The 11,947-nt window shown below is 38.4% G+C and overlaps 4 protein-coding genes across 7 annotated transcripts in view; 2 read left to right on the forward strand and 2 right to left on the reverse strand.

Moving 5' to 3' along the window:
- LOC104739591 lies at window positions 1,545-2,513 on the forward strand. The gene is made up of 3 exons (XM_010460001.2): window positions 1,545-1,579; window positions 1,735-1,920; window positions 2,036-2,513. Exons 1-3 carry the CDS (start codon window positions 1,558-1,560, stop codon window positions 2,437-2,439), a joined length of 612 nt encoding a protein of 203 aa, XP_010458303.1. The 5' UTR covers window positions 1,545-1,557; the 3' UTR covers window positions 2,440-2,513.
- On the reverse strand, window positions 3,953-7,703 carry LOC104739592 (probable rhamnogalacturonate lyase B). Its single transcript, XM_010460002.2, has 15 exons — window positions 7,595-7,703; window positions 7,357-7,478; window positions 6,962-7,012; window positions 6,719-6,838; window positions 6,518-6,637; window positions 6,298-6,439; window positions 6,040-6,213; window positions 5,800-5,958; window positions 5,607-5,713; window positions 5,357-5,447; window positions 5,114-5,255; window positions 4,856-5,012; window positions 4,628-4,744; window positions 4,410-4,536; window positions 3,953-4,303 (listed from the first exon to the last, which is right to left on the reverse strand). Exons 1-15 carry the CDS (start codon window positions 7,634-7,636, stop codon window positions 4,073-4,075), a joined length of 1,902 nt encoding a protein of 633 aa, XP_010458304.1. The 5' UTR covers window positions 7,637-7,703; the 3' UTR covers window positions 3,953-4,072.
- Window positions 8,231-11,947, forward strand: part of LOC104739596 (pentatricopeptide repeat-containing protein At1g09900-like) — a 10,853-nt gene continuing 7,136 nt past the window's right edge. The window contains exons 1-2 of one of the 4 annotated variants that reach the window (XM_019236035.1): window positions 8,231-9,891; window positions 10,550-11,067. In XM_019236035.1, coding sequence (XP_019091580.1) covers window positions 8,397-9,891; window positions 10,550-10,872 — 1,818 coding nt within the window. In that variant the 5' untranslated portion in view covers window positions 8,231-8,396 and the 3' untranslated portion in view covers window positions 10,873-11,067. Of the gene's footprint in view, window positions 9,892-9,922; window positions 11,068-11,947 lie in introns of those variants that run through there. The other 3 variants (XM_019236038.1, XM_019236036.1, XM_019236037.1) reach the window with 3 other exon arrangements.
- On the reverse strand, window positions 10,974-11,918 carry LOC104739595. The gene is made up of 3 exons (XM_010460007.2): window positions 11,752-11,918; window positions 11,425-11,665; window positions 10,974-11,346 (listed from the first exon to the last, which is right to left on the reverse strand). Exons 1-3 carry the CDS (start codon window positions 11,892-11,894, stop codon window positions 11,113-11,115), a joined length of 618 nt encoding a protein of 205 aa, XP_010458309.1. The 5' UTR covers window positions 11,895-11,918; the 3' UTR covers window positions 10,974-11,112.

Below are 11,947 nucleotides of genomic sequence, written 5' to 3' on the forward strand. Positions count from 1 at the left end.
GTAACACACCCAACAAAGGCCTTTGCCCAAACACACCTCTCTTCGCTCAATACGACATCTCTGTAGTACACTTGCACGACTCCATGAACACCTCGCACAAAACCACAGAAAACCAGTTGACACGGTTCATCATCAGACTTGAACACAATAGCACATAAAACCACATACTTGTAATAAAACTTCCATTGACAAAAGAGTATAAAACCGATTACTACTAATCAGTCACCAAACAATAACACACGGTTCATGAGACTTTAATATAGCACAACACAAAACCATATTATTCTAAACAAACTTGAACACAACAGACGATTATAACCAGTTACTAATAATCAGACAACAACACCAACCTACGGTTCATGAGACCTTAACAAAACACAATATAAAACCACTTCATTCTAATCAAATTTTAACACTAACAAAGCATATAACAAGTGACTAATTATGAGATAACATACAACAACATACGGTTTTGTGAGTCTGGTTAAACCCGCAGAGAAGGAATCGCATAACTAAACCCAAAGTTAAAGTTAAACCCTACCAAATTTCTGAGATTTAGCCTACCCCATGAAATCAATACAATCGGAATTGTAAACCCAATCACAATCGATCAGAATTGTAAACCCAGACTCACATGCATGTTCAATTAAAATTCTCACAAACCCTAACTTTAAAAACCCTAATCGGTAATAATCAGATGAACCTTCTGTGATTGGATCCGCCAGCTGCTTGACCTCGCCGTCCCATTAATCCCATCACAGGAACCTTCCGCCATCGTTATCGCCGTGGGAGATAGAAGGCCTTGAGCAACGAATCGTCACATCGAGTGGAATCTCGATTGAAACCCGAAACCTCGACATATCTCTCTCATATATGAAGATCTTTCGTGTTTCAGCCGGAAAATCCAATAGTTCAAGGTGAATCGGTGAATTTTCACGGCGAAACGGCGAATCGCCGATGGTTTCGCCATTTCTCTTAGAGAGAGAAATATGTCGCGAAGAAAAAGAAAAAAATAGAGAAAAAAATTGTTTAACCTCATTTATATTTTTCCTCCTGGCCAATCAGAACGGACCATACATCGGTTCTTATATGATTCTCAAAATCCCTCTCGTGAAACCGATTTTCCTAATTTCTAATTTTTTTTTTAAGTTTTTTCTTTATTTTTGGGCCTGAGAATTCCACAGAGAATCCCACGGAAAATCCCCAGTGGACTTACTCTAACACACCTAAATTAATTCCAATTGCGTATCAAACCGATTGAAACACCGATCGAATCTTGGAGTTTGCGGTGCGTAAATAATAGAAGTTGCTTCACATAGAATAAGAGAAGTTGTTCAGATAGAAGGTTTAGAGTAGATTTTCTTTGTTGCCTGCGGTTGGTTTTAACACCCTCACATTCCTGTTTGACCAAAACGCTGAATACAGCTGACTTGATATCTTCCAACAATTAACCCTAAAAAGGGAAGTGGGCCCTAAAAAGGGCTAAGGCTTTGGTCCATATATAACTTCGACACCCTAATTTTCTTCTACTTTCTCCACTCGATCTCCGTTGAAAGAATGGCCAGAGAAGAATTCGCCAGTAAGATCTGAATCTCTTGCTCGAAATTGTTTTTTCACTATTTGCATTAGATTTCATTTGCCATGCTATACTAGCTAAGCCGATCGATCGCATCAAACTTTTTTTTTCTTTTCTTCAGTTTCGTAATTGTTTATGCGTACGTGTATCCGTCGCAGATGTTCAAATACACGTCTTCTGGGATGTGAATGATTTCCCAGTCCCTGAGAATCGCAGTATACTTGAAATTATTGACTCTCTTCTTAGGAGATATGGTTATAAAGGTGAGGTGTCAATCACGGCTTATGGTGAGAAGGATCCTGAAGACAATCCTCTGGAGAATGGAATCACCTTCGTAGCGAAAAGTGAGTTTTTCCTTTTACTCAAAAATATTATATTATATATATTATGATATTGTAGGTTTTGTGTCTCTAGTACAATCTAAGATGAAGGTGATATATATGCATTTTTTTTTTCCAGGGGATAAATTTAACAGGCTTGATAGGATATTAGTAGACTTTGCTTTGGTCGCAGCGGACAATCACGAGCCCCATCGTATACCATTAACTTTGATGGTAGTCGCAAAAAACATCAAGGAAGAGAATGAGTTCCACGGTCTTCTTCAAAGTGTGAATGCTGCAAATTACAATGTCTTGTTGGTTTTGCCTGATGTGTACGACCCAAAAGAAGTGGCACTTCCTTATGTTAACTTTGCTTGGCGTTGGACAAGCCTAGTAGATGCAGGAGATCCTATTCCCAAACCCGATTTTTTCTCCCTGTTAGATGAAGGAGGAAGACGAGAGATTTTATGCGCAAACCTTTCTGAAGATGAGGTGTACAATGAAGACGACAGCGACGGCGAGGGGTTCGAGTACCACCACTAGCTAGCTGTGGCGGCTCGATCTACAATCATGTTTTATCAACCTTTTGATTTCAAAAGGGCTCTGGCTGGTTTTTGTGCTCACCAATAACTTGAAGAAAATATGATTAATTCATATTTGAAGAAAATATGATTAATTCATATTTGAAGAAAATATGAAAATAGAACATTTTGCTTTCCAAATTAATTCATGCTCACCAAAAACTTGGAGTTCGCGGTTTTGATCTAGTGTGTGATATTATTAGAAGGTGTTTAGGTAGACTGACTAACCTAGCTGGTCTAATTAGAGTGTCTAATTTTGTGATATACTCTTATAGGTTAGTTACTTAGTTTCAGATGGCTACGAGCCTAGCTTGTTGACCTTTCAAACAAACTTAATCAACCAATGATGGATTGACCACACACTTTTAAAACTAAAATGATTTATGTTGCCACTGGAAAGAAAAAAAAATGTATATCGTTCATGCCTTTGCTTGTTCATCGTCGTCGTATGGTAAGTAATGTTTACCAAAGTTACTAAACAAGCCTCATCTACTTTGGCTGTGCATGTATTGTAATAAGGGGTAGAATCGTGATTTAGTAAACCATAGATGTAACCCTAAGATATATATCCTTTTAAGTTTCTCAATCTCCTCCGGTAGAGATAGAAAGCATGTCCAGATTAACGTACACCTGTAAGATATCTATATCTCTTGCTCTCCAAATTGATCGAATCTGATCGTGATCGTAATCTTAATCTTATTGTTTTAACATGCGTTCGCAGATGGTAACACACGCGTCTTCTGGGACGTGGAGGATTTCCCAGTCCCTAAGGGTCGCGATTTGTGTTCGTTTTATCGTAACGTCAAACGAGTTATTGACATCGAGGGTTATGTTGATCTTGAAACGTCAATCTATGCTTATGTTGGCGACAAAACTCCGGAAGAGCTGGGGCGATTTCGCATGGCCAAAATCTCGATCGTACACGAAACGGTTGAAAAATGTGCGAGACTCAATAAGATGCTATTGGACATGCTTCACTGGGCATTCAAGAATCCCACGGCCGATAGAGGAATTTTTATCGTAGTTTCCAAAGACATCCCAGACGAAAACACCGAGTTTTTCTATGTTCTTGAAGCTCTGACAGAAAGGGGTTACCATGTTTTCTTTACAGTGCTTGATGACTTGCCACTAGACCAAATGCCACCTACTACTGTTGCAGAATTGATATGGCGTTGGACAGAGCTGTTTGATGGCAAGTACCCTATCGAAGATTTTGGTGTGGATTCCGATACGTCATCAGAAGATAATTAACTACTAGTTCCTGGTCCTCAGAGAGTAGCTAGCTTCCTGTGTTTTAAATGCTACTTTGGTTTTGTGTCTAGAGACACATTATCATTCTAGCTTGACTCTTGAACTCTGTTTTGTTTTATGTTCAGATTGATTTACACTGTTTTAATGAAGCTCTATATATCTGATGCATTCTTGGATCCTTGATTGAAGGCACAAGAACTGTTTAATTTTATAAATATTAGTAGTTGAAGAAAATAGAAGAAATTGAAATGCATTATATGTAAACAAGTAATCGAATCAGGCAACAAACATTTTAAATTTGGTAATACTTGCTGAAACAATGTTTGCAAGAAAATTAAATTTGATTAGCTGGGAGCTTCAAATCGGATGTAATCATACATGATCCCTTGGAAAGGACTTGTGGACCTTGGCTGTGTGAGAAACAATGTATTCTCGCCTTCTACAAGCTTAGAGCCAGCCACTTCCACATTGAACAACCAGTACAATCCATGTATTCCATGTCTTGCTATCGAGTTGTCTCTCCCAATCAGTCCGCTTGTGAACAACGGGCTTGCAGTTGCATCGTTCACACGTATCTTCATCCCCAAGTTTCGAGTCAAGATTCCATTTCGTCAGATTGTTTTTGTTGATGTTAAAAAAATGTACTAAAAGGACGACATGGATTGGTTAATATACACCTACTTGGAGTTCGGAAAAAGTAGCGGATGCAATGGCTACTCGTAAAGTATAGGAGTGACTCTGATCAATGTTTTTGAGTTCGAATTTAATTTGCCATGTTGTTCCTTGATATGTTTTGTTATCCTTTTTTCTAAGAAACGAAAATGTAACAATCTGGTTAGAGTGAAAAGTGTATATGAAGAAAAATAAATGGTCAGGCCGGAGAGATGATGAGAAAGAACCTAGTAACTTGAGCGTAAAACCAGTCTTTTCTATAGTCGCTAGAGCCAACTACATATACCAAGTCTTTATCCGGATATAGTTCGGCGTATCTTTCCCATATTCCATATTGACGGAACCTGCAAGAGATTAGAAAATCAGAAATCATAAATAAATAAAAAAAGCATTTTAGTCAGTTTAGTTCATTCAGTAGTGTTTTAAGATTTGTATTTGTATGTATATCTCAAAACCTGTCAGGGTGATTTTGATAAAGTTTGTTGATATATTTTGGATTCGGATCAGGAACATAAAACTCTGCTGCGGATCGATCTGGAAAACCAATCTCCCATAACGTTTCTCCATTTCTTGGAGGTTGATATACAAGATCTTCCACATATATATAACAACCTGCACATATACTAGTATATTAACTACATATTATATTGTAACCAAAAACAAAACAATATGTATTGGGGAACTAATGAAAAGCAAGGAAAGAAGTAAAAGACCTTGGGTGATGGTGATAATATCATCGTATTTGTAGTCGCCGATAAAACCAGGAACCCATGCATAGAGATTGTATTGTCCTGGCCGTATTCCACTTATGTAAAAGAATCCTTCTTCATCTGTTCTTGTCCAAAATTGATAATCCTGCAAGAATCAAAAGAAATGTTCATAGATAAGTTATTTTGAATCAAAAAGATTTCCATTCCTACTTTTTTGGATTTCTATCTTGTACTTTTCAAAATCACCTTGCATTCTCTTTGCCATGAACCAGCAGCTCCAGGCACAGCCAAACCAACATACCCTCTATTGGCTGCAATGAAATCTTTATCTACATACCTTACAAACATAAATTATTGTATGTTTTTAGATGATTCGTTAAGTGAAAGAGTGTGTCTAGTGCATAAATTTTGATAAATTAGTGTTAACAACCACAAAATATGATATATTTGTCGTACTACTGACATAATAATGAATGAGGCTCACGTAGTAGTTTACCTGTCTTGAACGAGAAGTCTGCCAACAACATTACCACGTTGCTCTGCTTTCACATAATCATCTGAAGCTGGAAAACTGTAAGGCCAGCTTTCAGTTTCCACATTCATCTGAGAATGAAAATCTTATCAAATTAGGAAATGAATATAATAATGTTTGATTTGTTAGTCTAATAAAACAAGATAAAAAGAGGAACCTGAGATTTAGCATCTTGCCAGAGCCAAAGAGGGTCATTATCATCATCAGTAGACGAGTTTAAATAGACGAAAACAGGTCCAAACACCTTCTTCCATGCCTCTCCTTCACTAAACTTTGGCACTAGATCTTCCCCTGTGTAGTGTGCACTCATAAACACCTGAGGATCCAGCGTTAAACTTGTCTACATTTATAACGATTTTTAAAGGAAAGAATTTTATATTAATCTGTATGGACTTACAGCAAGAGCAGTAGGTCCAACGTGAGATGTCAAGTTCTGTTTTTGAGGTCCACCGGTTCGATACTCATGGCTAGGAGTTATGAGCCAGAAACCAACCGACGGCTGCTCTGTGCATATCCATCCATGGACAGTAATGTCTTTGTTCTCACATGAGTATTGGTACTTATCATCAACCTAAAACCGGAAGAAAGTAAAAGCAAAGCTTAACAACCTCTCTTTAGTAATCTTGGAAAGGAAGCAAAATGATTAGCATTTTACCTCTCCTTTGAATTGAGGCTCTACAGGATTGACAAGTAGAATAGCTTCAGGGTAAGCCAGAGCTTGGCCTCTGTCAGGTAACCGATCATCAGGCAATGGCATGAACCTCTGCCTATCGTCCGTTACTGCCATGTAGTGAAATCTGCAATCTCAGTTAAGATTAATACAAGAATTTAGTTTAAGAAGTGAATGAAGGAGTGAGTTTTCTTTTTTTGCTTACTTCTCTTTTCTGAGCTTGAAGGCAATTCGGGTTTCAGCAAGTGAGAAAGCAGGCCATTCTTTTAAATGCTCGTAGATGGCGTAAGTGTAGAATCCTGATGACCCACTAAGCATAACAAACCTATATTCGACAGTAACTTATTCAAGTCACAATCTGAAAACATGAAATATGAACATTATGCATCTCAAAAGACTTGAGTACCTTTTGTCAATGTTCAGAGGGACAGCTTTGCCTTCTAGTGATGCATCCCATTTTCTTGTGAAAGAAATCTCAATTTGTTCTTCGTTCTTCATTATTACCTCAAAGTTTGTTCCTTTGATTCTGGTCCCAAAAGAAAATAGTAATTATACATGCATTAGCATGCTTTGAACTTCATTGGACCTTTAAGTCGGTTTTATGGGATCAAACTATATTTTTGGCGTTAAGATTGCATAGAAGACTTACACATCAAATCCACCAGCTGTTCCTGATCCTCCCCAAACGAGATCCCAATACCTGAAGAATACTTTTACATTTTATATCTAAATGAAAACTTTTGGCACGAAACTTGTGAAATTTAAACAAGAGAAACAGAGAGATATATACAATAATAACTGTTTGTGTGGGTTCTTAATGGAATCTTAAGACTCTAATCATTGGTTTAAGAGCAGCCATTTACTAATTTAGGTAATCTTGTCATCTTGATTGAGTCTTGGCACGGTTAAATGCAAGAAACTGACATTGCACGCTATCGAATATATATAGAAAGGTTATAAGACAGTAAAACAGAGTAAATGCATACTCCAAATTGAAAAAAATAAACTTAGGAACAAAACAATGATCATATATAGCCCATTTACCCTCTGTTGACTTCTTCATTAAGAACCTCGAGCAAGTTATCGATGCCATTATATTCGATTCCGGTAACAATACCATCAGGCTTTGATAATGTAACCCGTGCAATGCCATTATCCATCACCACCTGGTAACATACATTCATGACCAGCAATACAAAAAGTTTCAGTCTTTCTTAATTGGTATCTGCAGCTAAATGGACATAGAGAAGATCATGATGACAAAGTGTTAAAGTAAACCAACATGATTGCCCTTATCATGCAACTGCAGCTTAACAGACGACATTGATGAAATGTCTTCTGCGATTTGATGTTAAACCTCAAAGTAATTAATGTACATGTTTTTTCTATACGTATGTGTATATATATAATATATATATATATATATATAGTAGATAGATCTGATTAGGAGAACTTATGTTGCCTTGGACGGGAGATAAAGCAGAGGGTATAGTGGGAGAATAATATCTTGACTTTGTCGTCAAAACACTTCGGTTGTTAGTGTTCGACGACATTTGTGTTGTGTGTTTTAAAGCTTTCACTTACGTCTCTTCTAAACATCTCTATTACGAATTTTTCGTTTTATAACAAACAATTGCAGATTTGACTTTCATCAAAAACCAACCGGTTTACAGAGAGATATATTATGAGCCTTCATGTATACACGAACCGGTTAACAGAGAGATATTGGGCAGATACGGTTCGAAATTTTAAGAACAGAACCAAGGATTTTGAATTTTAGAGCGGTTCGCACCGAACACAATTTATGTAATTTGGGCCCAATTATGAGTAAACTTGTAATAAAGGCCCAAATTTCACAAAACGCCAAAAAACAAAACAGTGCCATATCCTTTCACTCACTGCTGCTTGCTTTCAACCCGCCTCCTCTGTTCTTCTTCTTCTCCTCTCTCTCACTTGAAAATTTCATATTCGAATGATGTCTTCAAAACCTTTTGTTTAGAGAGGATTAAGTTTAGTTTGTCTAAGTTCGGAACTTTGCTTTCGTTTCTGTAGGGAAGATTTTGTTGTTATATAAATCTCTATATATGGATTTAATGGTGTCCACAAGCAGTGTACAAGAAGGGTTTTGTTTGATTCAACAATTTCATCGCGAGTGTAAGCGAAGTAACAAGCTTGACGTCTCTGTTCGTACCACTGGTAATATTATTAGGTCTAATGTCTCTCTCGGGTCACGAAAAAGGAATCGACTTGTTCTTGTTTTCGCGGCGGCTTCCAAGGTTGAGAGTTCAGGTCTTAATGGTAGAGCTCAAAAGTTCGAAACTTATTCTGCCTCTGGGCATAGCAATGGTAACGGTAACGGTAACGGTAACGGCCATTTCACCACTGCGAATTCTTCTTTTGTGTTGGAAGATGTCGAGAGTAACAATCATTTGCGTCAGATGGTTAGAACCGGTGAATTAGAGGAAGGGTTTAAGTTTCTGGAGAACATGGTTTACCACGGTAATGTTCCCGATATCATTCCTTGCACGACGTTGATCCGCGGGTTCTGTAGGATGGGTAAGACGAGGAAAGCGGCAAAGATCTTGGAGATTCTTGAAGGCTCTGGTGCTGTTCCTGATGTTATAACTTACAATGTTATGATTAGTGGGTATTGTAAAGCTGGGGAGATCAGTAACGCTTTATCTGTTCTCGATAGGATGAGTGTTTCCCCTGATGTTGTCACTTACAATACCATCTTGCGTTCTCTTTGCGATAGTGGGAAACTTAAGCAAGCCATGGAGGTTCTTAATAGGATGCTTCAGAGAGATTGTTATCCTGATGTGATTACTTACACTATATTGATTGAAGCTACTTGTAGAGATAGTGGTGTTGGACAGGCCATGAAGCTTCTTGATGAAATGAGGGATAGAGGATGTACACCAGATGTTGTCACTTATAACGTTCTCGTGAATGGTATATGTAAAGAAGGAAGATTGGATGAGGCGATTAAGTTTTTGAATGACATGCCATCTTCTGGATGTCAACCAAATGTTATTACACATAACATAATTCTGAGGAGTATGTGTAGTACCGGGAGATGGATGGACGCAGAGAAGCTTCTTGCTGATATGCTTCGTAAAGGCTTTTCACCAAGTGTTGTCACTTTCAATATCTTGATTAATTTCTTGTGTAGAAAAGGTTTGCTTGGCCGAGCAATTGACATTTTGGAAAAGATGCCTAATCATGGATGCCAGCCGAACTCTTTGAGTTACAACCCGCTGCTTCACGGGTTTTGCAAGGAGAAAAAGATGGATAGGGCTATAGAGTATTTGGAGAGAATGGTCTCTCGTGGTTGTTACCCGGACATTGTGACATACAACACTATGCTAACTGCTTTGTGCAAAGATGGGAAAGTTGAAGATGCGGTTGAGATACTCAATCAACTTAGTAGCAAGGGATGTTCTCCGGTTCTAATCACTTATAATACTGTCATTGATGGGCTTGCAAAAGCAGGTAAAACAGGCAAAGCAATTAAACTGCTAGACGAGATGCGTACGAAAGATCTAAAGCCTGACACTATCACCTATTCCTCTCTTGTTGGTGGNTGTCACTTATAACGTTCTCGTGAATGGTATATGTAAAGAAGGAAGATTGGATGAGGCGATTAAGTTTTTGAATGACATGCCATCTTCTGGATGTCAACCAAATGTTATTACACATAACATAATTCTGAGGAGTATGTGTAGTACCGGGAGATGGATGGACGCAGAGAAGCTTCTTGCTGATATGCTTCGTAAAGGCTTTTCACCAAGTGTTGTCACTTTCAATATCTTGATTAATTTCTTGTGTAGAAAAGGTTTGCTTGGCCGAGCAATTGACATTTTGGAAAAGATGCCTAATCATGGATGCCAGCCGAACTCTTTGAGTTACAACCCGCTGCTTCACGGGTTTTGCAAGGAGAAAAAGATGGATAGGGCTATAGAGTATTTGGAGAGAATGGTCTCTCGTGGTTGTTACCCGGACATTGTGACATACAACACTATGCTAACTGCTTTGTGCAAAGATGGGAAAGTTGAAGATGCGGTTGAGATACTCAATCAACTTAGTAGCAAGGGATGTTCTCCGGTTCTAATCACTTATAATACTGTCATTGATGGGCTTGCAAAAGCAGGTAAAACAGGCAAAGCGATTAAACTGCTTGACGAGATGCGTGCGAAAGATCTAAAGCCTGACACTATCACCTATTCCTCTCTTGTTGGTGGTTTAAGTAGGGAAGGTAAAGTAGACGAAGCCATAAAGTTTTTCCATGAGTTTGAGCGGATGGGCGTTAGGCCAAATGCAGTCACCTTTAACTCTATAATGCTAGGACTCTGTAAGACTCGGCAAACGGATCGTGCCATCGATTTCTTGGTTTATATGATCAATAGAGGGTGTACACCGACTGAGACATCATACACGATTCTGATAGAAGGCATAGCTTATGAAGGTATGGCAAAGGAAGCTCTGGAGCTGCTTAATGAGCTTTGTAACAAGGGACTCATGAAGAAAAGTTCTGCAGAGCAAGTTGCAGGGAAGATGTAGCATAATGTAGTTCACTCGCTAGTCAGCCCCCTTTTCTTGATTTGTGCTTAAGAGAACATTTTCAGTGGCTCCTTTCTACTTATTAAGTCTTAGGTTCAGTATTGATATTGTCAAAATTTTGGTCTTTAAGGTTTGCATATCAATATTATTCAGTTGTTACACCTTTCGTGTCAGTGTCAATTGATAAATTCGACATACGTACATCAATACATATACTATGCTATGTAATTCCAGAGTAAGTTATGGAGGGCCTTCAAGACGAATGTAGTCGTACATAATCCCTTGGAAGGGACCATTGCATCTTGGCTGTCTCAGGAATATAGTGTTATCACCTTGGACAAGCCGGTTTCCTGGTATGTTCACCTCATACAGCATGTAAACCCCATGGATCCCATGCCTTGCTATTGAATTGTCTCTCCCAATGAGTCCAGTTGTGAAGAGAGGGCGGACTGCTTCCGCATCATTGACTCGAATCTGCAAACAGAAAATGTCAACAAAACTTTACAGTCTTAACTTACATCATCTCTGTTAAAAATGAAGTTTCATGTTTACCTGCAACTCGGCTAAGGTTGCAGATGCTATGGCGATTCTCAGTTTGTAATTCGCCTTTTGATCGATGTTTTCAAGTTTAAACCTAATCTGCCAAGTTGTTGCTTCATGCATGTCTCCTTTCTTCCTTGGAACCTGAGCAAAGAACCAGTCTCTGCGATAATCGCTTACACCAACAGTGTAAACAAGGTCATCATTTGGATACAAATCTGTGTATCTCTTCCACAGCCCATATTGCCTGAACCTGCAGATAATAATAATAAAGCAGTGTTTACTTATGTTATTCACACATACAAGTAGTTTGGTTCACAAAGGCGTAAGCTAATAAACCTGTCTTGATGATGGACTAAAGCCCTGTTTACAAGCGTGGGATCAGGATCTGGGATAAAGAACTCAGAAGCTTTTCGGTCAGGGATACCAATATCCCATAAGGTAGGTCCATCTCTCGGAGGTTCATAAACGATATCACCCATTTCAATCTTGCACCCTGTGTTGTTATGTCCATCAAGAATTGGCTAATATAGAG

The sequence above is a fragment of the Camelina sativa genome, chromosome 14, assembly GCF_000633955.1.
Source record: "Camelina sativa cultivar DH55 chromosome 14, Cs, whole genome shotgun sequence".
Classification (NCBI taxonomy): Eukaryota; Viridiplantae; Streptophyta; class Magnoliopsida; order Brassicales; family Brassicaceae; genus Camelina; species Camelina sativa.